The sequence below is a fragment of the Pygocentrus nattereri genome, chromosome 20, assembly GCF_015220715.1.
Source record: "Pygocentrus nattereri isolate fPygNat1 chromosome 20, fPygNat1.pri, whole genome shotgun sequence".
NCBI classification, from domain to species: Eukaryota; Metazoa; Chordata; class Actinopteri; order Characiformes; family Serrasalmidae; genus Pygocentrus; species Pygocentrus nattereri.
In genome coordinates this window covers 31,405,246-31,432,457 of record NC_051230.1, presented here as the reverse complement: position 1 = coordinate 31,432,457, position 27,212 = coordinate 31,405,246, and the positions used below count along the sequence as shown (strand labels likewise).

Below are 27,212 nucleotides of genomic sequence, written 5' to 3'. Positions count from 1 at the left end.
AATCAGAGCGGCGCTGCCCTCCGTCAGAAATCTTCTGATCCGACTTCAGATTGAGAGAGAGAGTTCAAGATGGCCGCCTCAGGTGAGTATTTACTTCAGAAACAAAACAGCAAAGTGAGGAAAAAGAGCCGCTTTCCGTCTAAACGCGGGCCGTTTAGCGGGCGGCTCGGTCGGATAGCGGTGTCGGTGAGCGCCCGGGCCCGGGTGGGCGCCGCGGGAGCGGGAGGTCTGCAGCGCTAGTTTTAAACCTAAAGCAGCGGCGGCGCTAACAGCAGTTAGCCTGTTAGCTCCGCGGCGAAGAGCAGCCTAATCCCTTTTCCGCCTCCCTCCCTCAGCGGCCCGGCGCCGTCCGAGCCTCCCCGCGCCCGGACTGCCCCGGCGCCGAGCTCCGCGGGCTCCCTCCGCCCCCCAGGCTGCGGAGTCCCGGAGGGAAGTTTAGATTCCCCCCCGCCGAAACGGGCCTGCGCGAGCGGGCTGAGTCTGAGGTACAGCTCTGGAGACAGCTCGACTTTAAAGGGAAACTCCGCCGGTTTTTCAGAAGTTCTGAATAACCCAGTCCTCGAGGTGTAAACGGAGTCATCCAGGCTGGTTTGACGGGAAGTCGTTCGTTGTAGAGAAACGAGCCGAGTCAGAATCGCTCACAGTGGCGGTGGTAGGAACCAGACGTCCACCTCTAAAAGCTCCCCCACAGAAAGGCATCGCACCGAATGGCTGTGACTGAGACGGTTTCACGGTAGTTTTGTGTTAAATATTTGCTCTAAAACGTCTTTTAGTCCGTCCAGAGTGGAAGGATACATATCGGGTGCTGTGAGGCAGAATAGTCCCACATTACGGAGGAAACTCAGGCGGCTCGTGTTGGTTCACTGGTGGTTTTGGGGAAATCTGTCAGATGTCTGTGTTTGTGCTGTAGTCATGGTGACCCCTGGTTCCTGTCACCACCGCTGTAAAGACCACCCTAAGGGTCTGCAGTCACCCCCTTTTCGTCAGACCACCCTGAATGGCATTGTTTATGTGGCAGTAATGGAGGGCTGGAGGTCCGAGGGAGTTGGCTCCTGATTTCTGGGTCTGGGTGTTTTGTGAGCTGAATATGGGGCCGTGCTCCATCTGATGATTGATTTCGGAAGTCCGTGATTACCTGGCGGAGGTGCGTTAGTCCTGGGTTGGAGGTGGACCCCATTCGGGAGGCTGGGTCAGCTGGATTAGTCCTTGGGGCTTGTCGGAGTCAGAAGAGGGTCCGGGTTTTAACGGGTCTCCAGCTGATTGACGTGTGTTTTGCTCTATTCTTTGTTCTTGACGGCCGAGTTCCGGTGGTCTCTAAGCCGTAATGGGGGTCCACGAGGCGTGGGCTTGGGAAGTCTGACATTGTGTGTTTGTTTTGAAGCAGTGGTTCTGCCCTTATTATGGTTCTACCGTTATTATGGAACCTATGAGAGGGAAAGCTGTAACATTAGTCCGACACGTTCTCAGTGAGGTTCTTCTTGATCAGCTACACGTCCTTTCAGACCCACAGCGCTGAGCGGCCTTCTCACAGCAGGAAGGACAGAAAGGCCTGTGGATGTTCTCAGATCTGAAGCAGCTCGATTTTCTCCTGAAAGCTTTAAGTGCTGTTTATCTGATGGGGTGCAGTTTTGGTGTCTCCCAGGTCTTCCAGGTGGTTGTTAGGAGCCCCATTTTCTCTGTAGCGTTTTAACCATTTTGTTGAGAGTCCTGGGTTTTTTCTCTGCAGGCAGATCATCTTATATCTAAATATCTCCTGAAAAATCAGTAACTTGTACTCAAGAACTGTTGACTACAGATCAGATAAACACAGGGGGGGTCCCTGAGTTTTGCACTGTGCTGTAAGTGGATGTGAGAGTATTAAGGCCTGATACGAAGCCTGTCTAGAACCGATACTGGTTTAAGGAGCCAAAGTGCCTGATAATCAAATATGTGAGCTGATATCATTTTTTCAGTTCATATTTTTCATTTTAATCGTATCGTTTTGAGTAAAACAGCGTTTCTCTGACTGTTCTGTGTTTATATAGCTGAATATCTGAGTAGAGATCGTCATGTCGGCCTTCCCGGTGCGGCACTCGTCTAATTATCAGCTCATTATCTGAAGTGTTTTTACCGATGGTCATAAAATCGCTGGTCGTTAAAGTCACTAGACGATCTCAGTAAATCAGCTCCCGGTGTGAAAGCGTGAGCTTCCAGCGTCGTCTCAGATGCTGATTCAACGTCTGCATGTCCTGCTTTCGACATATGGCTGGTGTGTGTTTGTGGTGGTGCCAAGAATATTTTTCCCTCAGTGAATATACTTGAAATACTTGTTCCTGCTTGCGCTGATGCAAGCAGTGTCAGAGCAGAGACAGCCGGCGTGAAGAGGCGCGCGGCTTTATTACGATTTTATTATTTCTCATTAATCATTCGAAGGCGCTGCTCACAGGTTAGACCTGGAGATGGCTTCACCTTGATGGGAGTCGCAGCTTTAAATGAGGGTTTTAATCATTTTTATATTGAAGTCAAAATTTAAACGAGGGCAGTTTTCAAAGATCCCTACCCGTTTAACATATTCCGTTTAGCTCCGCCCACTCATACTGAAGTTATAAGGAGTGTTTCAGCCCAGAACGCCACCTGAACGAGGTGAGGGCTGCAGGCTGTTACATAAACCGATCAAGCTTTACGTTATGACCCTTCCTGCGCTCATCTTCCCCTTTATCAGCTCCACTTACTGTATAGCTGCACTCTGTAGTTCTACAGTTACAGACTGTAGTCCATCTGTTTCTCTGATACTCTGTTACCCTGTTCTTCAGTGGTCAGGACCCCCATGGACCCTCACAGAGCAGGAGCTATTTGGGTGGTGGGTCATTCTCAGCCCTGCAGTCACACTGACGTGGTGGCGGTGTGTTAGGGTGTGTTGTGCTGGTGCGAGTGGATATATCGGTTAAAAAAACTGGAATAAGGTCTTTTCACCATTCAGCCCAACCTCATGTGTGTAGAAGAGGAGGTCTGTGTTTCGATCAGAATTTGGTGTATTTTGGCTGAAATTTGTGCGTCTCGTCCTCCGGGAAACGCGTCGTCCCAGTTTTCGGCATGTTTTTGTCGTTCTTTTGACTTGGAAACGGGCGGAGAAAAGCCAGAAAACTCTGATCTGTTGATTCAGAATATAGTTTGAATGTAAATGTAATGTCACTCTGTAATAACAATTATATAAAACACACACACACACACACACACACACACACACACACACACACACGGTGTCAGTGTATGTTAATTAAAAGCCCTCCTGAGGGTCAGTGAGTTGCTCAGAGTTGCTTGTGGTTCCCTCAGGCTCCAGGTGAGGGCGCTTCTCCTCTGTGCCCTGGTTGATCCACTCTCCTGCTGCTGGCTGAAGTTCAGTGCTGCGAATCCCTCTCTGTTTCTGTGGAGACGCCATGTCCTCCACGTCCTCCTGCTCCTCGTCGGGGGAGACCAGCCCAGAGGATGTTCCCCGGGGCGGCGGGACCATCCGCGTCTACCTCCCCAACAAGCAGCGCACGGTGGTGAGTACGGCCACGTTCTCCGTGTAGATCCGTTCTGTATGGAGGAAAACGAACAGCCGTGCTCTGTAGCTAACGGCGCTGATCGATAAACCAATCGATAAACCGACTTTTATCAGATTTCTCATATTGTGAGTTTATTGATCATATAGAGGGTGTTGGAGGTCACTGGGTAACTCTGTTTTGTGTCCAGGTGAACGTGCGACCAGGGCAGACGGTTCACGACAGCCTGGACAAAGCCCTGAAAGTACGAGGCCTGAGCCAGGAATGCTGCGCTGTTTTCCGCCTTCTTGAAGGGTGAGTGCGCCGCCCAGACCTGAACCTCTTTACTGAAGCCCCAGTCGGAGCTGCAGTAACAGAGCCCTGAGAATGACGCTGGCACAAAGGAGCGGTTCAGCCAAAAATCACATTCACACAGTTTCCCACTTTCCCTAGTTGTCAAATTCAAATTTGGCTTCTTTCATTTACAGCTGGTGCTATGAGGCTAACGTGGCTAACAAACACTAGGACTCAGTAGTCACCCAAACTGTTTCTGTAAAAATACATCAGCCAAACGTTTCTCAACCCACCCAAACCACATCCACTTCTTCACGAAGGTGGCGCAGGCCTGTGGATGTGGCTTAGCACACAGTGTGCCTACAAAAATAAACCAAACTGAGAGCAGCAGCTCCAAACAGCGCAAACCGCCGCAGCGGTGGAAATGCTGATCTAGAACCAGCCAAGTAGCTCCAGAAAAAAACTGGGCACCAAACGTGTCTCGGGTGATGGGGTGAGTGAGAAAATGTGTGGTTTTTGTTGGGCTTTTAATTGGAACTTTAATGTTTACATTTAACGAAACTGAATAAATAATTGATTTATTTTTGTTTACATTAAAAAAAATGAATATTCATTTGCCATCGTCCCTTTTTTTTCTGATGACCAGTCGCAAGAGGCTTACAGAATGGAACACTGACATCACGCCCCTCGTGGGGGAGGAGCTTCTAGTCGAGGTTTTGGATGACGTTCCACTAACCATGCACAACTTCGTAAGTGATGAACACCTTCTGTAAGAAACGCTTTCAAAGACGGCGCAATGCAGCGCTTTTCCCAGACCTGCGCTGTTGATCCAGCTAGTTAAGGACTTCTGAAGAAGTTCAGTAGCTGGAGCAGGAGCGGCAGGAAGGTTGATCTCCAGCAGCCGGTTGCACCATCAAGTTTGGTCATAGCCTTCTTTCACCTTCAGCTGCCAGCTGCGTTGAAGTTACTAGAATTTAACCGGTTGCACCAAAGTAACAGTTTCGACGTAGTTCTGGCTTAAAATTTAGACATGCCCCACCGTGGGTGTACGTTCTGCCCAGGGCTGGGCAATTAATTGAAAAGTAATGGAACCCGACGTTCAGAACCTCTGACCAGTGTAATCTTGCCCGAGTTGGTTATTTAGATTTTTTTTATTCTGCTCATTCTTTCCCCGCTCTGAGTGTTCAAGTACTGACCTCTTAAAAAGTCCCTACCACGCGACTCCGCTACGTCCACTCTGCAGCGCGGAAGCTGAGGCCACGTTCACACAGCAGCTGAAAGTGGCCCAAGTCTGATTTTCTCACCAATCCGAATGTTTTGTTTGGCTGTTCACGTTCTCTTCTAAACCGACCCGCATGTGCAGAAGAGCAGAGCTTCACGCGGCTCATCCAGAGTCTTGACTATCAGTGATGATCATAACGAACGCCAGTCGCACCCGGAGGATCAGCTCCATCTTCACCAGCATCACAGGAGCCCTCATGAAGCTGCACCGACTGACAGCTGGGCTCTTCATCCAGAACGTGTTCAGCTCGCCGTGAAAAGGGCTTCGTATCAGGCATGTCCAACGTTAGTAGGTTTCCAGAGAGACGCTCAATGCGTGATAATGGCTTACGGCCAAGTTAACACACTGTCGTTGCCTGCGATTCGGCGTATTTCATCGCTTCGTAGAATTTAACGTAAAATATGAACTACATTATGAATATGAATTACAGATTTTTTTTCTAGATCTTTGTAAATAAGTCGTTCATGAGTGGATTTAAGCAAGTTTTAGACAGAACCTTTAGACAGAACCTTCTCAGAACGATCATAAAACTGTCTCTGACATCAGGCACTGCGTTCATAAGCCATCCTGTAGTAACTTTCTGTCAGGGGGCTTCTAGAGGTGGACGTCTGGTTCCTATCACCACCACTGTGAATGATTCTCACCAAGTTTCTCTAGAACGGAGCGTTTCACACCAAACCGCTCTGAACAACTCTGTTTACTTCTCAGCCATTCACTACGCAGAAGCTATAGAGTGTTAGATAGGTACGACATCGGTAGCTACACACTGTAACATGTTCTGTGTGTGTGTGTGTGTGTGTGTGTGTGTGTGTGTGTGTGTGTGTGTGTGTGTGTTTTAAACCTCTTCCAGGTTCGTAAAACCTTCTTTAAGTTAGCGTACTGTGACTTCTGCCACAAGTTTCTGTTCAATGGCTTCAGATGTCAGACGTGCGGCTACAAGTTCCACCAGCACTGCAGCAGCAAAGTCCCTACGGTCTGTGTGGACATGGACACGATGACCAAACGGTGCGTATCGTGCGTCTTTGTCTGTGTTAACGTCCAGTACGCACATTAATACCACAGTGGTGAAAAAGAGCTCAAGTGCATTCTGATGGACTCATCATGTGTTTTCTGTGACATGGTCCTTTCTTAGTTGTGTCTCCACGACAGAAGACTACCCCCAGATACCTATTTTAATGATGCCTGATACTAACTCCATATCACAGAGTGACCTAGCCTTAACCCCGGAGCCTGGGTATGTGTGTCTGTTTCCTTCAGTTTTAAACCCTGATGTGTTTCTGTCGTCTGGGTGATTTTCGTGTTGATCGAGCCGCTGATCCTTGTTAATCTGGATTTATGCAGAACAGTTTCAGCTCCACACACATTCAAAAGTCGGGTATCAAGGTTATTATTACTAATGCATATAATACAAAATAATGATACCAAGCCTGTTTGGCTGCAGGTTGATGTATGAAATAGTTGTGATGTGGTCATTTGATGCAACTTCACAGGATTATAACTAAATTATTAGAAGCTGTAGATGATGTGAGAAAGGAGTATCATGTCTAATGACGTTCTAATAAAGTTAACGTCTAAAATTAAGTTTTAATAAAGTGATTCTCTGGATGGATGGGTGGGTGGGTGGGTGGATAGATAGAGCTTTACTAATTAACTGTGTTAACAGTATCAAGACATAATTGCATTTAAAATCACAAATTAGGCAGAAATGAAAAATTAGAAATAAGAGTAAAATATGGAGGAGTAGAAGTAGAACTATATTCATTTGCATATTTACAAAGCCTATTTAGATGAGAGCAGGCATTTCACTAAGTGGTATGAGGCAAAAGTTCTTAAAAAGTTGGCAGACAATTTCAGGCCTCCATATCCACAAAAGAAAGGAAAGTGGGCAAAAAGACACTGAGTGCGTTTACATGCACTAAATCGGAGTTATCTGATTTCTGCAGTTATCCGATTACTAAAATGGTCATGTAAACCCCTCTCTGATCTCGTAGCCCAGTAATCAGATTTCTCAGTGCTTGGAGACTCTTACTCTGATTTCTTTCGTTTTTCTAATGTGCACGAAAACAGACGGCGGTACCAGCAGCGCTGCCGCAGGATGGCAACAAAAGGCTTTGGTAGCGGCGCTGAAACCAAACATGAAATCAGAGATTTAAATATTCATCATCTTCTGGATGATGAATATTCATATATTCAAGTAAAGTCGCAATGTTTTTAAAAAGTCGCGGCATAAGTTTCACGTTATTTTCACGTCACGACTTCTTCTTCTGTGAGTTTATCGGCTGGTTGTAAAGCAGAAATCTGATTACTGCCTGACTCGTGTCGCCCCGGAGTTTCCCCATTTATCTGATTACTCAAGTGCTTGTAAACACGATCGGATTACCGACAAAATCAGATTTTCTCTAGTTATCGGATTATTAATGCATGTAAACACACTCACTGTTTGCAGATGACCTCAAGCTGCTGGAACAGGCAGCCGCCTCAAGCAGTGCCGCTCTAGAGTGGTGTTATAGTAAAATTAATATCAGAATGACCTGCTAATAATGTTAATATCTGCAGTGATGTTCTAAAAACATCTAGAGTGAAGGTTGCATGAGCGTTCGGCTCCTTTACGTACGAACGTGTATAACTGTATACTGTATAAACAATATGAGTGTGGTGTAAAATGAGTCCTTAAGGATTTTTGTGCTCCTCTCAGTCAAGGGCTGCTGTCTCCGGCCTCGGCCTTCCACTTTCCCTTGCCGGGGGCGGACGGCCAGTCGCTCCAGAGGCATCGCTCCACCTCAACCCCCAACGTCCACATGGTCAGCACCCTGGGCCCCGGCGCCGCTAGCATCATCGAGGTCAGACGCGCTCATTCAGACGCAGAAAAACACAGTTCATTTTGATTCATCTTGGTCTTCAACCTGAAGCTACAGTCAGCATGTTTCGAGACAAATGCGTTAGGAAGGACTCTTAAATCATAACAGTCCTGAAGTCATAAACGAGCAGTGAGATGTGGAAAAGCTTCTGAAATATCCTGATTGTAGCTTTCTGCAGATCCACCACTGATGGTGCCTGATGTTCTGGATGGTTCCTTTGAAGATTCACCTTTTATCCTCTTTTTAGGTTTTCTGCATCACATTGTTTGTTTATTTATTCATCCCTTTTTTCCACTCTCATGTAGGACGCATTAAAAATCAACAACACAATGGGTGAGTTCTTTTTAGTTCGGTCATGATCAAACACCCTTTGACTTGACCAGCCGTTAGACCTTGAGCATGAATTCATTTTCTGCAATATTCAAGCCACGTTTTTGAGTTTCAGCCCATTAAATCAGGCTCGTAACCCATTGAAGTCCAGTTATTATTGCTGTTCTGCTATACTGTTCAGATGTAATTACAGAATTACTTGATGTGGGATCGATTTTCCTTCTGCATTGACGCATTGAAGTCTTCACTTCTGACTTCTGGTGGTTTTCAGGGTCAAAACTGCTAAAACGAGCATTTGTCTTTCTTCACAGCATAACTAAACGCTTCGAAGTAGCATCAAATTCAAATTACAATAAAATATTTCTTCTTCTGCTCACAGACAAATGTGGTTTGCACTGAAAGTGCGTCGTTTCTGCGAATTTAAAGGGGCCACAAGTAATAATTCATAATAAATATTTAATAAAAATGACGCTTTTGTTTGCGCTGATAATAACTGTGACTCTAAGGGTCAAATCTGAAACTGTATTTTATCCATAGTTACACTAAGTTGTCAGATCTCTCCTGTCACAAGGTGTTGGCGAGCTTGATCATTTACAGAGGTTTACCCCCCACAGGACCAGAACCTTCTCCCAAACCCTCGACCAGTCCTCCTCAGCTGGGCTCCCCGGGCCGAAGACCCCCCAAATCACCCTCGGAACACAAAGAGCGCAAGCCGTCCTCCTCCGACGAGAAAAAGAAAGTGGTTAGTAGCTTCTTTCGGTTTCCAACCCCCCCACCCCAAAAGCAACTCCTTAAAATGTTGACTGCAGCAAGCCTGTGGCTTCAGTACTCCGAATGATGACCTTATAGTTGAGAGTTATTGATACTGAATGAGAATGAAGGGAAATGATACCACAGTAAGAGTTCTGGCCTCGTCTCCCGGCCTTGATTTCACCTGTTTACCTGTGAATCTGTTCTCTCCTCCAGCACCGTGTTGGCTATAGGGACTCCAGCTACTACTGGGAAGTGCATTCGAAGGAGGTGACCATGCAGAAGCGCATCGGTGCCGGCTCCTTCGGGACGGTGTACAAAGGCAAGTGGCACGGAGACGTGGCCATCAAGATCCTTAAAGTGACTGAACCCACGCCGGAGCAGCTGCAGGCCTTCAGGAACGAAGTGCAAGTCCTACGGTGAGTGATTTTGCCCTGATGTGACTCAAATCCGATCTTTTCATATGTTGTCCTAGATCGGATCCGAATCCGATTTGTGGCCGCGCGACCTTGATGAGACGCTCAGATCAGAATTCATGCTTTTTTTTTTTTTTCTACTGCTTGTGCACCGTCATTGTGTTACCATGGCAGCAGTGCCAAACAGACGTTAAAGTCTGTAAATGGTGGAAAAGCAGCTCATCTCACCTTTTTCTCCTTCGTCTGGCTCTAATAACGAAGCTGGGAGCTGATCAGCGTTAATGATCTTCTCAGCGAAGCTCGTTCTGCTCGTTGGGTTTTGCTGATGATGCGTTTCTGAGCAGGAGGAGCTCATCCGGGTCATTTCAGGACGCCGATTCGTTCACATCAATGACCGATTTGAATCACCTAAACAAGTGTGAACCGTCACGTCAGAGAGATCGGATTTGAGCTGAAAGGAGTGTTAACTTGTAACTTGTGTTAACTTTTTCCTACAGTTATATCTCTAATTGTCCTTCACGCGGAGTTAGAAAAGTCCAGCCTTTCTGATTTGTCTGTCTGAGCTAAACGGTCGACCGTTATGTATTAAACTGTTTCCTTAATTTCTCTGTTTTCTCTTTTTCTACTTTATTTTCTTCTTCTTCTTTTCTTGTTTTCTCTCAATGTTCCTCTTTTCTGCCTCTTCTTTGTTTTTGTTCTCTCACCCCCGTCTGCCGTGCAGAAAAACGCGCCATGTCAACATCCTGCTGTTTATGGGCTTCATGACGAAGCCGCACTTCGCCATCATCACACAGTGGTGTGAGGGCAGCAGTCTGTACCGCCACCTGCACGTCACCGAGACCAAGTTTGACACCATGCGCCGCATCGACGTGGCCAGGCAGACCGCGCAGGGCATGGAGTACGAGCGCCTTGACCTCTGAAATAGTGTAGAATATGATGTTATAAACTAAAAATACACAGAAATGTTTCAATTCAAATCTCAAAGGAGAGAGCTTGGAAAAATGTGATTATACTTATGTATTTATTTAGTAATTAGTAACGTTATTTAATATTAATCACTATTTTCTAAGTTATCCCCTTAAAGATTTGAGCCGGCATTGGCATATGAAGCATTCTAAACATTAATTTTGCTTGAGGTTTAATCTAGATATCATTTTTATTGGAATTAAATTGTTATTTCTCTCTGTTATTAGCTCTAATTCTTCTTTTCTTTTCTTTGTTTTGTTTTGTTTTTTTTACAGCTACCTTCACGCAAAGAATATCATTCATCGGGACATGAAATCTAATAGTATCCTTCCAGTACAGACAAAGTCATAACCAGGAGATTTAACGAAAGACTTCAGTTTGTGATTGTGTCCCATATGTGAGCTGTGTGGAGTAGTTTGGTGAAAAACTTCACTTTCATGGTTTGGTGTCCAGGTTCTGCTTCTTTAGAACTCTGAGGAGCTTTAAGGCTGACCTGACTAACAGACACTAAGGCCCAGTCCCATCTCTTATTTCTACTCCTACCCCTTGTTTTCGAGTGTCACTTCGCCACATGGAACTGAGTTACAAAGGGTTTAGTGATTGAATTGCTCTCCTATGAAATGGGACCCTCAAATACAGAAGAACATTACTTCATTGTAGGCGGCCCTGCCAGTCTGCAGCGATAGCAGAGGGAGGTTTCTGAACTTTACCATCCTTTACCTTTATCGTCGATCAGATAAACCTCAGTTTGGAGGGTCATGTAGTCCTAACACTTCACCCTACCCCTCTATTTCAACAAGATTCAGGTCTTAGACGTGAACGTGCAAAACGGAGGGGTGAGGGCTCAGTGGTAGAGGCGAGGGGTGAAATGGGACAGGGCCCAAATCTTTAATGTAAATTCATCCCTTAAACTTCTCTGAATCAAATCTCCAACTCTTTGTCATGTAGTTTCTGGTGTTGTCAACACCTGCTGTCTGAAGTTGCTGCTTGCTGCGTTGTTTGTTCAGGGTTACAGCTCACAGTGAGTCTTGCTGAATCCTAGACCAAATTGGCAAGACGGTGCGACCTTAATGAAGACCTGGATGTGTTTAAAGTGGGCCGAGAGGAGGTTTGGGTCCGTTTGCCTCACAGCTTTTAAACTGGCTTCACTTGGACACCAAACGTCTTGGCTGATCATCTATATTTAGAGTAAAGTGGGAAACTGCAGACGTTCTGTTGTTATCAAACTATTCCTCTAATGACCCAGAGAGCCGACGTTAAGGGCTTTCTCTGCTTGATTAGTGAAGGGTGGGGGGTGAAAGGCAAGGCATCCTTAGTCCACTTGATCCTGTAACGGAGCCCCTGATTGTATCCGTCTCTTTACTGGTGCTGTGAAGTCCCTTATCTGCTGTCTCAGACATCTTCCTGCATGAAGGCTGGACGGTAAAGATCGGTGACTTCGGCCTGGCCACTGTGAAGTCTCGCTGGAGCGGCTCTCAGCAGGTGGAGCAGCCCAGCGGCTCCATTCTGTGGATGGTGAGCGTTCGCATTAGTCACTGTAACTGAGAAGCCAAACACTTGCAAATAAGCATAATGTGACTCACTGCGAACCAAAAGAGCAGCACACAGTGCCTTAGGCTGATCTGTCCTTCAGCGGCTGATTAGGAGTCGTAAATCCACAGTTGCGGTAGTTTATAGTTAAATGGTGAATTGCATTTGGAATCGATTTGCATGCTGTGTTGGCAGGATTGAGTCTGCACATCCGACTTGTATTTCAAGATCAGAAAAATGACTTGTTGACAGTTGTGTTATGTAAGAAACTAAAACTACAAGACTACAGTACTTTATTGTCATGCGAGTCATAATAAAGTAACTTCTCTTGTACTGGTGGGTTTAAAAGTGTAGAATCTGCACTTTCCGTGGAATCTGTCCACTCGCTTCAGTGAGCTATGAAAGTTCCTCCTCATAGTCTCTTGAAGTAAAATGCCGTCGTACTCGTAGTTCTTAACTTTTAAAAAAACGTGGCAGTGTTTTGATGATGCAGTTTGTCCCGGCTTGTTCGCAAATATCAAAAAAAACTAAATGTGTTGAATCCTATTAAGTGCAGTGAAAAATGATCAGATATCGTGATTTTTTTTGCCACATTGCCCACTTTAGTGCAGCTTGTAAATGGGATAAAATTTCTTAAATCCACATATAGCAGAGTTTAAAAAGTTTAAAAGCCGTTTTCTCTCGTGTTCACCCTCCAGGCGCCAGAGGTGATCCGGATGCAGGACCCAAACCCTTATACCTTCCAGTCGGACGTGTACGGCTACGGGGTGGTGCTGTTTGAGCTCATGTCCGGAACTCTGCCTTATTCCAACATCAACAACCGGGACCAGGTGAGTCGCAGGCCTCTTTCTGTTTAACAGACCCTGCTGTATTTCTGATTTGGGGTCATGTAATATCAGAGATGACCTGTAGATACTCATATTTTAAAGCCAGAGGGAACCAAAATCTTGTGTTTGCGTTCTGTGTAGCTTATATACAGAGTACGTCCTGCGGGTAATGTATGTATTTTAACCTAACTTCACCTCTTTCCATGTAAACTAAGTGGTTCTCATCTTGGCTAGCGCTTATAGAGGCAGTTCCTCCACTAATGACGGGGTTAACGTGGTTTCTTCAACCCACATAGGTTTAACAAAGCCCTATTCCACCAAAGTCTCCTTACAGAACCCTACAGAGGGCAGGCTAACCACCAAGCAAAAGCTATTCCTACAATTAAGCTAGTTCATCTGTTCAACAGTTCTTAGATCTTTTTCTTCTTTCGTTAATGCATTTGTCCGTTGGGCCATGCTAGCATTTCCTGAACGCATAAGCTGGATCATGTTTTTTCTTGGCTGTAGTGTAGGGTCTTGCCTGCATGTGTAGATCCTTTCTCACTCTGCTTCAGGGATGGAGTTTTGACAAAGGCCTGTCAATCAACGATGCCAATTAGAATATTAAGACCATGCCCAGACAGTCCTCAGATAGGCCTGGTTAGCAGTTTTAAGGGTTTTATTATATTTTGATCTTTTTTTCCACTCTGACTTTGCTGGATGTTTAACGTAACACTTAATTTTGGTTCTGTTTACTTTTCTAGAGAAGGTTTCAGAGATGGTGTGTGATGCACGCTGTAGTCTAAAACTGCAGAAGCAGGCTGTGTTTTTTTAATAGTCCGTTCATATTGATTATCTTCCCTAGCCAAAGATTTTCTTCCAGAACATTGCTGTGCTGCACTCTTACTCAAGAGGGTTTTGTGGGGAAAAACCCTCTTCACACTATTTGTTGAGAACAGCCTCTTATCCTTGGTATAAAGTATAAACTTGGTTTAATCCTTTACTCCTTTGTTGTAGACCTTTTTTTAATGTTTTTCTCCATGAATGAAGCTCCGACATGGCATTAAAGTTGGCCCGGTTTCTCAACTAATGATGTCTTTGTTTCATTTTTGTCGTCTTAACAGATCATTTTCATGGTGGGCCGGGGATACTTGTCGCCAGACCTCAGCAAGCTGTACAATAACTGCCCCAAATCCATGAAGAGGCTCATCATGGAGTGTCTGAAATTCAAACGGGACGAAAGGCCCCTCTTTCCCCAGGTGAGATCCCGCAGCCTTTTATTTTCCACTTTCTCATTGGTGTGACATTTTTCTTAATAATATATATTTTTTAAAATTAGGGATTATTTCTTCAGAAAGAGCCCAAGAAATGCAATATTCAGGAAATCATCACAGTTCTGTATAGGTCACTGTTTCATCTGTGCCCTGTATTAACCAGCAGAGAGAAATCATAGCTATGCTGAGCAGTTTATGTACAACCCGTTCAGTTATGTTATTCTGCTACTCAGTAGTCAAAACACACTCAGATGGACGTTCTCCCTCCGGGAGCTCAGTGTGTTCTCTGCTGTTCTTTTCTCTTCAGGCACTGTAGATTGATGCTGGTCCAGACTGAGAAGGCCGAGATGTTTTATTAAAGATCTACAGGCTTGTAATAATTTCTAAGAAAAAACCAAGTATGTAAATGTAGTTTTATTTAGGGCGCATTTAGCAGTTCAGTCACTGATCGTGTGGTTAGGTTATTTTGACAGAGTAGCAAGGGCAGCACGCGAGGTCTTATTTTTGTTTCCCCAGTGATATTTAAACTGTGCCCCTCTAATAGGACACAAAAGAAAGTTCTCGAAACTCTGGGAAGGGGCACTCATTTCAGTAAGTTTACTATAAAGGACCGAACAGAGGGGGTAATAGGTAGACCAGCTGATTCTTCGGTTTAATAGTTCATAGGTTAATCAGATGTTGTAATAACGTAGTTGTGAGGTTTGACGGCGGACATTTGTCCACCAGGAGAGACTCAGCTCCACTGTGATGGGTGGCTAGATCTTCTGCATTAACTGTAGTGCAGGTTCTCCATCTAATACCTCCCGGTGTTCAAGAACTTTTGGACATACATACATATGTGCTGCAGGTTTTAGTGAGCCTATATGAGGTGTGACTGTAGAGGAGGCGGCTGTGCAAACGATCATGGTACTGAGCGGAAAAATGACATTGTTTTTGACGCTAAAATTAGAGGTGGGTGGTAGGAAGGGGGCAGAAATGTCATCACGATACCTTAAGTTTTAAAAAAAACAGTTAAGTTGAAACAAAGTAGATTCATTTAAAAATACCATCAAAGACTATCTGCATGGTTTATATTAACATTTTCACACACTGTGCTGCACTAAATCCAGTGAAACAGGGCTAATTAAGCTCTTTTTGTAATTGGACATGCAGTTAAGAAGATTTTAAAATACTGATGATATTCACAGCCTGCTTAGAAAAGCATGCTGTGGCATATTGTGATGAATAATCTAATATTACCTGGCCCTGTTTGAAAGTGGCCACCACACTGAAGGCATGATAGGAAAGGATTTGGTATTAAAAGCAGCAAACTTCATGTTTTATCATGTTAGGATTTCCCTGATTTTTCAGAATTTGGTTGTGTATTAGTTTGTTTTGTTTTCTTCAGGCTAAAGATTAGTACTCAGACTAAAGTGAAGAGTAATGTATCAAATATTACTGTCGTAACAAAAGCATCTCCATTTTTTGTTTTTCATCTTCTGTCATTTTATTGTTTCATTTCAATCAATTTTTTGATTTTAGATTTGAAAACATCACCTGCTGTTTGCTTTGTGGAAAAAATTCCTAAATGGACGAATACAAATGATCCAAATTATCTCTGAATAAAATATTTAGAGTATTTTTTTCTGAATATTTATTTAATAAAAAAAAAAAGGCCATATATTTTTCTTTCCCCCAATCATTACTCGAGTTCCATGGAAGCTGCATATTTCATTTCTGCCATTCCAGTTTGTAACATTTTCACTTCTGTGTGCTCACATTTTCCTCTGCCCTCCCGCAGATCCTGGTGAGCATTGAACAGGTGCAGGACCTGCTGCCCAAAATCGAGCGCAGCGCCTCTGAGCCGTCTTTGCACCGGGCCGTTCACGCCGAGGACCTGAACCCGCTGCTCTTCCATACCACGCGCCTCATGCCCCTGTGAACCAGCCCTATCCGGACCCATCTGGACTGGCCCGGAAACATCCGGCAAGGCCGTCGCATTCCACTCCCTGGGACCCCAGCGTTCCCCTGTTCCTCCACACATTCCTGTCAGCTCAGAGACTTCTGCAGTCACTACACACAGACGCGTACTCAGACACGTCCCTGCCAGGCATTCCTGATCTCCATCGGCGCTCACCTACGTCCTCTCTGTCCACACAGCTCCGGAATTCTCCCGGTCACTCCAGAGCGGCCTCATCGTCAAGATTACCCAAATCTTAAACCTTCATGAGCGGTGACTGTTCAGTTTGTTTTTGGGTTTTTTGTTTGTCCCCCCAGGTTTAAGTTTTGTGGTGTTTTTTTGATTGTTTTTGTTTTTTTTTACCTGCAAGCCTATTTTCTACCTTTTTTTTTTTTTTTTTTATTTTATTTTGAGAAGTGATAAGATTGTGGACCCATTTTCTACACATGTATAAATGTATTTTGTGTGGAAAACCCCAAAGATTTCCATAGGTCATTGAATCATATTCCATTTCCTCTATGAGCTTTATAATGTTCACGTCACGCCCTCATAGGACACTGGTGGTTTAGAAAAGATGGATGTAGGAATTTTAACAAGCTCAGACTCTCTGCAGTCATTCGGTTGGTTTAGACATTGTTACGGGGAATACAGGTGAACACTACGAGATTTCTATCCGGTTTACGAGCTCAGGCATCCGCACCCCTTCCTGCACTTTCTACCAATCAATCATGACTAAGGCTGGGTATCAGAGATCAGCTTTTTCATGGGACTGACCAAACACGGTTGGCCTTAATGTTGGTGAGCCGAGAGGCATTTGTTCCATAATCTAGACTAGTCAGTGGATGTCTAAGGGTGCATTCACACCTACGTAGTTTTGCGCAGACAAATCAGATTTTTTCTTTAGTTCGGTTCATTTCGACAGGTGTGAACACTCCACCCCTCTTGGCCCACTGAAATCGTGGGTCTCTGCGTGTTTTAACGTCTGACACTTTTTATAGATTGTTATATTAAGCAATAAAATAATAGTGAAGATGCGCTTCTGGTTTTGGCACATGGAATTTATTGTTGACCATGTATTAGCGATCGTACAATTATGAAGACGAAGCGTTCATTATTATACTTCGTTAGGCTTATTTTTCTTGCTTTGTGATTTGCATATGTTAAGAGTGTGTATGTCAATACAAAATAGGAACAGGATAACAGATTTATATTAAAAATGTGAGATCTAGATTTTATGCTATAATAGGCTAGTGACTGTGAAAGTAGCAGCACTTTTTTTATCCACACCAAATTCCTGACCTGTCAGTGGACACATTCATGAATATAATTTGGTGCACTTCAGCTGCTGCAATTAGAAATATGTCCGATTGCAGTGTGGCGCCTCCATTGCAATATATGACTTTTTAACTCTGCCACCTTAAATTCAGTGCTACCTGAAATGCAGTGCCACCTTAAATTATCTGCCGGACACCTTAAAGTGACGTTTGTACTTTAACTGAGGGGTTGGAAAAAATAAAGTATGGTTGAGTTTTTGAATGATACCCAGCCCTACTCATGACCTGCCACAGACAGAAAAAATAGACCTCCCTTATGTGGCACAGGCATTTTAAGAAAAGTGAGAATTGCACTTTGCAACGTTAGATTCAAACTAGTACTGTAACTAGCCACTATTTCTAAAAATCAGCTAATTTACTGACTGTTCTACAACGAATAAACTAATCGAACCGGGCTTTCGCGGCTTCCTCTGCCTTCATTGGGCACGGCGCCTCGATTGAAAAAATTTCCTTTTTGGTGCAATGAAATATCAGTTCTACACTTTCTAGTGTGGTTTAAACAGATTAAGTGCACATTTTACGGTGCTTTTGTTTCTACACGTACTACATCTTTTCGCATGCATTTACATAATGCTGTTCAGATCCTGTAGCATCCACCCACTCAAAGGCTTGATGGCTCCACAGCTTAGGTGCTGGTTTTGAGAGATACTTTGATAGTTTCTCTGGTGATCAGCCAAAAGTTAAAAGAAAAAAGCACAATCAGATTTAAGAAAAAGCACATTTGGCTCTAGCAATAAAGAAAAAACGTCAAATTTGACATTGTTACTGTTCATCTTTGCATGATCATGCATGGCACAGGACCGAGTCTGCTGCTCATCGCTCAAGGCCTCAAAATAGCTAAATCAAAGTCGCAGTCCGTGGCAGATGTGCCTGTGGACTTGCTGTTGAGCAATTACGTGGTAAAGGCAGCGCCTTTACTTAAAAGCAATCTAGCTGCAGATACAATGCGCATAGCGAAAGGTCAAGAGCTGGATGTCTGTTTTACTCGTCCAGTTACCGCTTTGAGTCTGTCTTTAACTTCATGAACGTTTTGGTTTGACTGCGTTCCTCAGAGCAGAAAGGCTCTTTGAAAGCCCGTTGCCATCGTGGTGAGTCATGGCGAATGCGTCTTGCTCAATTTCTTTTCCTCTTCATCATGACTTAACAGTTTCTGCTGCGTATTAACGGCACATTTTCTCTCTGTCTGTGCTGTGACGTTGTGCTGTGAAGTGGTGCGGTGCGTCGCAGATGGCGGTGATGAATTATAATGTGCAGACTAGTTTGTGTTTTTGTGTCTGCTGGGTGGTTTTTAACCCTTAGAAGCCATGGTTATTGCTGTTTTTATTCAAGTTTTATATAAATATTCGCTCTAGCTCTAAAATGGTTGGAGAGATTGTGGAAAGTGCAGGTTCTAAACTTTCAGTTTGATTTTTGGAAGCAAGGGAGATGTTTAAATATAGCTTGAGTTGCAGAAGGAAATAAAAATATTCACATTTTCGTCACAAAACAAGTCAAACAGGTAGACTTGTACCTGATTCATTGTGGAGCTATCGAATTAATGTTATCGTTTGAGTTCACTGTTTTGTGTTCAAATTTGTAAGTACTTAAGTGTCTAAAAATAAGATTAACAGACGAATGCTAAACGTGCTTTCGCCTCAGCTAACATTATTAGCCTAGTCACATTTTGTTTCACCTCGTGTTTCTACCTTGAAATCAGTGAGTTTAGCTGATTCCAAACATGGTTTCAGTTAGTGATGCTGAAACCTTTGTTCCATTAAATATATACAGGGTAAAATGAGCTTGAGCTTATTTACTAGTTCAATTCCTTGGTGTTATAGCTTTGCTTCATTCTGGCTGCTACCCACTGCCAGAGACCCTTGGCCAGTGTGGAGCTCATCGTTGGAGGTGCAGTTGCTGTTAGATGGCTGCAATAGTCCTTATTTGTGTAAAACACAGGCTCTACACTGACCTCTAGTGGATTACAGCATTCAGGCATCTCATGGTTCTTCAATATGAGAATGTAAAACATTTTAAAAATCCTATGTTTCTTAAGCTTCCAGAACTGTTGAAAAGTTCTGACTGTCAGATAGTCCATGAAAATACTGGTAATAACTCTAGGCTTCGAAGGGTTAAACTCTAGCAAGGAATGAGGACTGGCACAGAATGGATCTGATCTCTAAACATTGCTTTAAAGAAAATTTCATCTCCGGTGAGTCAGGATCGTTGGTGCAGACTGGCTGTGAGGGAGCGGCTGTTTGGTTTCAAGGCAGTAGAAGGAGAAAAAGTTCTTGAACTGGACAAGTCATGCCTGCTGCGACTTGTTCACTATACGACAACTGCTGAGTAAAGGCTTTCATCTTTCCTTCTGTCCCTCCTGGAGGTGTTTTGAGAAGAAATGCACAGTAGCTGCCATCTAGTGACTGCAGTGCTCTGTCACAGCTTTGTTTAGGCCACAAGGGGGCTCAACAAGACTTCTTGCTTTGCCTGTCTGAGGTCATAGACACTACCTCCTTAAGAGGCAAGTACCCAACTGCAATACCTCATGCTCATAACTACAGAACTTGGCTGTAGTTTCATAGAACATACACGGTTGTTTATAATAGTTACTGAACAATAATTCTTAAGATTAGAAGTGAGTAAAAAGCCGGTTTTAGGTGCAACAAGAATAGGAATGCTGCAGTTTCAGCTTCGAGATGTTACTGGTGTTTGTTGTGACACACTGTTCCAAGCTCTGAAATCATATGCAGTTCTCGAGCTGTTCTGCTTCTGTGATTGTTTTAAGAGATGTTCTGGTTATTCGTACAGGAGGGTGGGTGAGCTGTATGAAGACTTTCTTTATTCTGGAAGAATGTAAGGTCCAAGCAGTCAGGGCAAAGTTCAGAGTATACTTTTTTTTTTGTCCAAGGCAATGTCCTTGTGATCTTATGAGGCCTTATGACCTACAGGTTTTTGGTTTTCTTTGTAATCGATCTTTAAGATTGCACAAATAGTAAGATCTGTGTAACTGACAGTTTTTTGTTTTGGTAATCTCCCCAAGGTTGCAACTTATTTTTGAAAGGGGCTGGTCACCCTTTACAGCATTCTTCTTCCTGATGGTTGTAATAAGAGTGGGTGGTATATTCTTTGTATACCTAGATTCCCAGCACCACATGTAATTCACGTCAATCAGATACTTCAGCAGTAATATGAGCCTTGGGTCTAGAATCAGTTTTAGAGCTTAGATTATTGTAGTTGACTGTTTATTGTTATTGTGTAGCTTATAGCTGTCAGTGGCACAGCCAGATCCATATTGGACCTTTACTAGCAGCAGCAATGATGATGCTTTTATGTCGCCCCCAGGTAAAAGACAGATGGACTGTGAGGGAACTTGATGGTCTGTAGTAGAGCAGGATGAATCATATCCTTTGACCTTTTGTTGTTATTATGACGCAGATGAAAGGAGCATATCTACTTATATTCAATCTTTACCCTTTGTGACTGTCTCAGACCCGTTTATGTGTGGGCGAGTGGGTGTTGATGCGTGGCTTAAGTGTTTTTAAGTAAGATGAAGATGCTAGGTACTTCTAGTAGGACCAAGAAGCGCTCAAAGCTACAAAAATAAACTAGTAAATATGCTTTATAATAAATAATGCTTTATAATGTTAACATAACAAGCTCTTTTCTGCTGGAGGCTGCGATATGAAGCCTTTTTTTCAGTACAAGTCAGAGACCACCTTAAATTCGTTTCAGGAGACTCTAGTTTCTGCAAAGTTCAGTCTTAGAAATTGGTTGCACTTTATGCTTCACATGATCCAAATGACCCCACTTACACGTTGAAACTCTGTTCTAGTGCACGTTTTCGCCTTGGCTGTTTCGTCCAACTCCTAGTGCCGAGTTGTTACCTCACAGTGGAAGGATGTGTGAATTTTTCCCAGATCTTGAAGCAAGACTGGACCTTGATTTTCTCCTCCTTCTCAAAGATGAAAGTGCCGTTTATCTGATGGGAACAGTTCTGGTGTCTGCCAGGTCTTCCAGGTGGTTGTTGGGTGTCCTGTTTTCTCTGTAGCTTTTACTTAAAACTTCATTGCATGTTTTTTCATTTTATTCGGTTTTATGCTAGACCTTAATGGCCATTTTGAATGGAAATGAAAGAAATGAATGGTGGTCTCTGACTTCTGCACAACCCTATAAACAAATACCACCAGTGTCAAACCTGGTTCTTAGGGGGGTTCAGGTGCAAACGTTCATTACAATAGTTAGTACATGTAGTATGTTCAGGAGAGTTTATAGTAGAGCTAATAGTCTTAAAATGACAAATGGGTATACATTTTATAACAAGAATATTAATAATAATAATCATAATGACAACAGATCAGATTTTAAAACTGGTTAAATATGGCTTTCCATTTAGTTTAGATCAGTTTCTCCTTACTTTCATTCTAAAGGAATATGTAACCTCTTGCAGATGAAGTTGACCAGTACCAGCTCGCTCAATGCTAGCATGCGATCAGCTTTCATTCATGACTGTTGGAGGCTGAGGTTGGTGGGGTCTTTTTAAAATCGGCCGAACTGATGGCTTTGATACTCTGCTGGTTCCTTTAGGTTCCTTTAGTAAATCGTAACCACAAGAAGCAGCTGAGCACTTAGAAGCTAATCTCTAACTTGCACATTGAATGTTTTGACCTTTTATGTGGACATCCCCCAGATGTAGAGGGGAAACACTCTGAGAAAAGAGATTATTCAGAGCAACTATTTTAATTTTAAGAAAAACGTTTTTTTCAGTTCGCAGCCATTTCGTACGACGTAAATAAGTGGGTAAAATTTTTGGCATTTTTTAAGCAGAATAGAATAGAATTTTTTGTTCCTTTGGCCTGTCGTTGGTCATTAAAGCACACGGCACGTTCGTCCAAATGCGAAATTCCACTTTAATGCTTCTGCTGTAGGGAACTGCAGGGGAATGGGTCAAACTCTTTAAAAAAAAAATTAAATAAATAAATCCACAGTTGAGCATTTTTTTTTTTTTTTTTTGCTTTTCAGAGCAGAACACACAACCGATGATCAACTTTGTTAAAATAGTTTTTTTTCTTCGTATTTTAGGTGAATTGCAATAATTTTTGTGTGTATAGTTGAGGTATAAGGGGTGTTACGTTTGCAATAAAACGGTGTATTCTGCTGTGTACAGTTACCTTTTTTTTTTTTTTTTAAGATTTACTTTAAAATTGTACTTGTTTCTATTTTTTTGTGTGATGGTTTCAAAAAGAACAAAATTATTTTAAAAAAATGTAAAGGAAATCTTAGTATTTTTTTAGGGTTGTTATTTTTATTTGGTCTTAAAATATGGAGGAGACAGGATTTTATTCTTAAAATAAAACTGTGGAATTATGGCGGCTCTTTTTTTCCTTTTAATTGATTTGAGATGTTTTATTGCTGAAACAACTTTTTAAAGCACATGCAGGAATGTTCCACCAAACAAGGCTCTGCCCAAGTCATGAATCTAAAAGGTTCCCAGTGGTGGTGATAGGAACCAGACATCCACCTCTATAAACTCCCTCAAAGTTATTATGAATTCACTCCCTGATGTCTGACACATTGCTTTATGATGTACTATTTTAGATTTTTCACTCATTTTGCTATCAACATTCAGAATACTTATTTAAGTTCACTGGTGGTTCTGGATAGTAAATAAAATGGCTGTATTTGTTTTGCAATCATGGTGTGACACTGGTTCCTATCACCACCACCATAAAGTGCACTCTGCCCTCAACCATTTCACACCAAACCATTCTGAATGACTTGGTGTTCTATTGTTATTTTCAAAGTACGTTTGCAGATTTAAAATTGGGAAGTACCCGGATGCTTAAAATAGCTTTGACTTTTCTAGTGGAGAGTACCGATAATAGACACCAGTGCGGCCTACACAGTTACTGTAGGAGTTGCAGAGAGTCCTGCAGTGTTGGGATGTTCGAAAACGATTTCGATTCCAGTTGTCAGCAGTAGAACTTCCCAGTTGTGGTTTCTGGTATCTTGTTGGTTGGTATAAACAAACTGTTTCCGTCATTTTCCCCAACTATTTTCCGGCTACACTCTTAAAAAGGCCACTAAGGTTTCTCAGAGTGATGTCGTAGAACAGAACTGCTCAGTTCTGGTTCTGGAGATCTACCAGCCTGGATATTTCAACTCACCTGGCTCTAATATTCAGATGTTCCTGAAGGCCTTCATTACTTGAATCAGATGTTGTTTGATTAGGGTTGGAGCTGAACTCCAAGCCTACCATAGAAGGACCACTTTCAAAACTGGACTGTGAATTTGGAGAACCTTCACACAATGAATACCAACTCAAGGGTGGAGTCAAAAACACCAAATGTGTTCAAACATCTAAATAGTCATAAAAGCTGAAAAAGACTTAACTGTAAATTATATGTTTGATATGCAAATTTGCATTTATAATTCTCATAGGGAAGGACAGTATATCGCTGCTGTTGGAAGAAAAACGTTCATCTCCATTTTTGCCACTTTTCAGTTTTTGACGTAATTTGATCAGTTTTTGAAAATGCCCGTTGCTCTTTACATTGTGTGTAATTTTCATGAAGAATAGACCAAAAGAAACAGCCCAAAGTGACTTAGCAAAAATTCTGTTTCCAGTGACTTACATTCAAAGTCAAGTAGGTTTTTACCTACTGGGGATACAAGGTTTTCTTTCGACAACAGCGATAAGATGTTTGAGCTCCACCATGATGCAGTGCAGTTTCTAAACTGTTTAGGCCAGAAAAGTAAGTACAAAAAGACTACACTCTAAGAACAAATGTGTTATTTTTTCTACACATCTACTGTGTTGTGAGCACTGTAACACATTTTGTGCCAATTCTGGATTCTTTTAACACACACTTGTGTAATATGACCCCTAGAAAATCCACACATTTATGTGTTAACCTCTGAGAAAATACATTTATACAGGAAAAATTGTGATTGAATTTTACTTAACCTCTTAACGTGCATTGGCCTGCCTACAGGCCAGAAATAGGTCATAATTCACATTTGCCAGTTTATATGGATAATTATAGGCTCAATATAGACACTCAATATGCCATATTAAAGCTTAGAATATCTGCCTTTCCCTTATCTAGCCAATTTAGCTATATTTCCTTTCAGAAAATAAACATTTAGGGCGAAATATACCTTTTTATTTAAAAATATGATTCCATATTTGCGTTTTTCTTACGTCCATATTTTATCCAATGTGGGCACGTTATACATTAATCAAACCGTCTGGCTCTCAGAATTACCATGTTGTAGGATGAACGGTTAGTGAATTAGAGCCAGAAGAGTGCGTTATTTCAAACAGGAGAGATTTTTTTTTTGTGAGAACAAATTCATTTTGTAAAGGCTTCTAAGTAATGTTAATTCATAAAATTTCCTCTTATTTAATATTAGAGAAAAAAGCCTTAAAATGTGGGTATGTAATTTCAGGCGCAAATTGGTAAAATAAATTTGTTTGTTGCATTACATGTAAGGGAAAAAAAAATGACCAAGTCTATTCAGTGCATTTTTTTTTCAAAGATTCCAGCAATCGCCTCAGTCTATTATGCATTGGTGGTCAGGATGGAGGTTCCAGCAATACTGGTAGGATTTTATTTATTTATTTATTTTTGATAATATGAACTTCTGGGATGAAACAAAAGTTTAATAAGTGGCTAATGTTAGCACCCATGCTTAGGTGAGAGCATTAAACGCTTTTAATGCTAACCTAACAATCTAGCTAATGTTTTAGCTGTACTAGGTTAGTTAGCTAACTAACAAGTGCATCAATGCTAGCTAACCTAGGTCAGCTAACATTAAATTAGCCTTAATGCCAGAGTTGGATTATAAACTAGCGTTATATTAAGTTGTAAATTCATGTTAGCTAGCTAGTTAGCTATCCAAATAAGATAACCTAGCTAACGCTAGTTAGTGTAACTTTAGCTCGACTGCATTGTTTAGTCAGGAAATGGCGCCAAAAAGATTGTCGTAGCTGATGCCTCAGCAGCTTCAGCAAGGTGAAGTAAAAAGGGATAATGCTAGCTAGCAAGCTAACCTAGGTAAGATAGCTAACCTAGCTAGTTAGTGTAACTTTACCTCAACTCCATTGTTTAATCAGGAAATGAAAAAGTGCCTCAGCAGCTACAGCAAGGTGAAGTAAAAAGGGTCTACTCCTGCACGTCTAACAGCTAAAATTAGCTAGTTTATTTACACCCTGCACAATTTGGCTGTTTTCTTAACATTAACTAGCTGGCTAAATTTGGTGCAGGACTAGTTAACCGCTAGCTAATCTAGGTTAGGTTAACTAACCTAACAGCTAACTAGCTTAGCTAAGTGCCCGGTAAACTCAATAGTTTAGTCCAAAATATTTTCCTATGAGTAATAAAATGCCTAGATAACCTAGCTAGTTGACCTAGTTAGCTAACTAGGTTAGCTATCTGTGAGAGTACAGTGGCGTGCTGGGGACAGAGAGTGACGTAAGATTTCTCACGTTTAATTTTTTTTTTCTTCTCACATTTGTTTTCAGAACCAAGAATCTGCAAACAATTTTTTTCAAGTTCTTGCCACCATCTACAGGGATGACAGAGAATATTCAAGGAAGATCTATGATGTTCGCAACACTGAGCATCTTATTGAAAAAGCATCGGCAGAACAACTTGGATATGTTGTAGTGAGAATTCTGAAATTCAACCCACAGTTTCAGGAATTTATTGACGTAGATAGGAATGTAGACATCAGTAACTTTGATAGATTCCAGCTGTTCTTATCATGCAAAGAGACTGAATCATCTCAGCCTATGGCCACTGCAGTCTGCCAAGCTCAGGTACTTACATTTATATTGTATTATATTTTTTTGTTTGTTTGTGTTTTTTTAAGATTGTTGTCCGAATTTGTGATGGTAAAGTATATTAGTATATGCTGATTTTCTTTGTGCAGCATACTCAAGTTTCACAAGAGCATTAAAAACTGAGGTCCCTATTGGAAAAGAAAGCACCAGAGACACTTGATGAACTCAAAACCAAAGGCACTGTGACAGAAAAAGCAAGAATAAAGCTTGTTAAAGTATGCATATCTGACCTGGTGGAAAAGCATGGATTGTGAGTAAAACAAACCACTTAACATCCATCCATCCATCCATCCATCCATTTTCTAAGCCGCTTCTCCGTCAGGGTCGCGGGGGGATGCTGGAGCCTATCCCAGCAGTCTTCGGGCGAAAGGCAGGATACACCCTGGACAGGTCGCCAGTCCATCACAGGGCAGACAGACAGACACAGACAGTCACTCACACACTCACACCTAGGGGCAATTTAGCATGTCCAATTGGCCTGACTGCATGTCTTTGGACTGTGGGAGGAAACCGGAGAACCCGGAGGAAACCCACGCAGACACGGGGAGAACATGCAAACTCCACACAGAGAGGACCCTGGCCGCCCGGCCGGGGAATCGAACCCAGGTCCTCCTCGCTGTGAGGCGACAGCGCTACCCACCATGCCACCGTGCCGCCCACATTAACATATTCAAGAAAAAGTAAATTAAAAAATGCAGCAATTTATAGTGGCTTGTATTACACTGCTGAAGTAGAGCAGAGCATATGCTTCATATTTAAGTTTTGACTTGGTTTTGTTGTTCTTCTATTAATTAGTTATCCAACAAGTACTGAAAAAGTGGCTCTAGCAAAGAACATCATCACTGTGTTCCCGTCCCTGAGAGTCCAGGTAGATGGAAAAGGGGAAGGATTTGTAAGTACATGCTTTGGTTCTCAGTTGTAGATCGTACAGAATCATATTAATTAATGAAGGAAAAAATGTTGTTTTTTTTACTACATAATATTTTTAAAATTGAACATGATTCTTGCACATGCATATTATTTATGTTGTGGTTAACTGATCTAAGGATAAGCATCTGCTCAAATTTAAATAGTAATAAAACGGCTTCAGATGTTTTCTCATTTCAATT

General features: G+C 42.4%; 1 protein-coding gene and 1 long non-coding RNA gene across 2 annotated transcripts; both read left to right on the top strand.

Moving 5' to 3' along the window:
- Window positions 1-44: 44 nt before the first annotated feature.
- Window positions 45-22,624, top strand: araf (A-Raf proto-oncogene, serine/threonine kinase). Its single transcript, XM_017709289.2, has 16 exons — window positions 45-82; window positions 3,313-3,524; window positions 3,715-3,818; window positions 4,444-4,546; window positions 5,930-6,084; window positions 6,212-6,313; window positions 7,775-7,919; window positions 8,243-8,270; window positions 8,882-9,009; window positions 9,234-9,436; window positions 10,155-10,331; window positions 10,675-10,721; window positions 11,796-11,914; window positions 12,628-12,759; window positions 13,860-13,994; window positions 15,790-22,624. The coding sequence occupies exons 2-16, from the start codon at window positions 3,417-3,419 to the stop codon at window positions 15,928-15,930; spliced, it is 1,827 nt and encodes a 608-aa protein (XP_017564778.1). The 5' UTR covers window positions 45-82; window positions 3,313-3,416; the 3' UTR covers window positions 15,931-22,624.
- Window positions 22,625-25,804: 3,180 nt separating this feature from the next.
- LOC108434258 lies at window positions 25,805-26,957 on the top strand. The gene is made up of 3 exons (XR_001858354.2): window positions 25,805-26,079; window positions 26,193-26,353; window positions 26,899-26,957. It is a non-coding gene; the product is annotated as an uncharacterized LOC108434258 (long non-coding RNA).
- The last annotated feature ends 255 nt before the right edge of the window (window positions 26,958-27,212 follow it).

Bases quoted from the DNA above. Each gene is read 5' to 3' on its own strand.
- araf (XM_017709289.2), top strand. From the start codon at position 3,417: ATGTCCTCCACGTCCTCCTGCTCCTCGTCGGGGGAGACCAGCCCAGAG. The intron at 6,085-6,211 runs GTGCGTATCGTG...GTCCTTTCTTAG, and splicing joins ATGGACACGATGACCAAACG to TTGTGTCTCCACGACAGAAG. The intron at 9,437-10,154 runs GTGAGTGATTTT...TCTGCCGTGCAG, and splicing joins AACGAAGTGCAAGTCCTACG to AAAAACGCGCCATGTCAACA.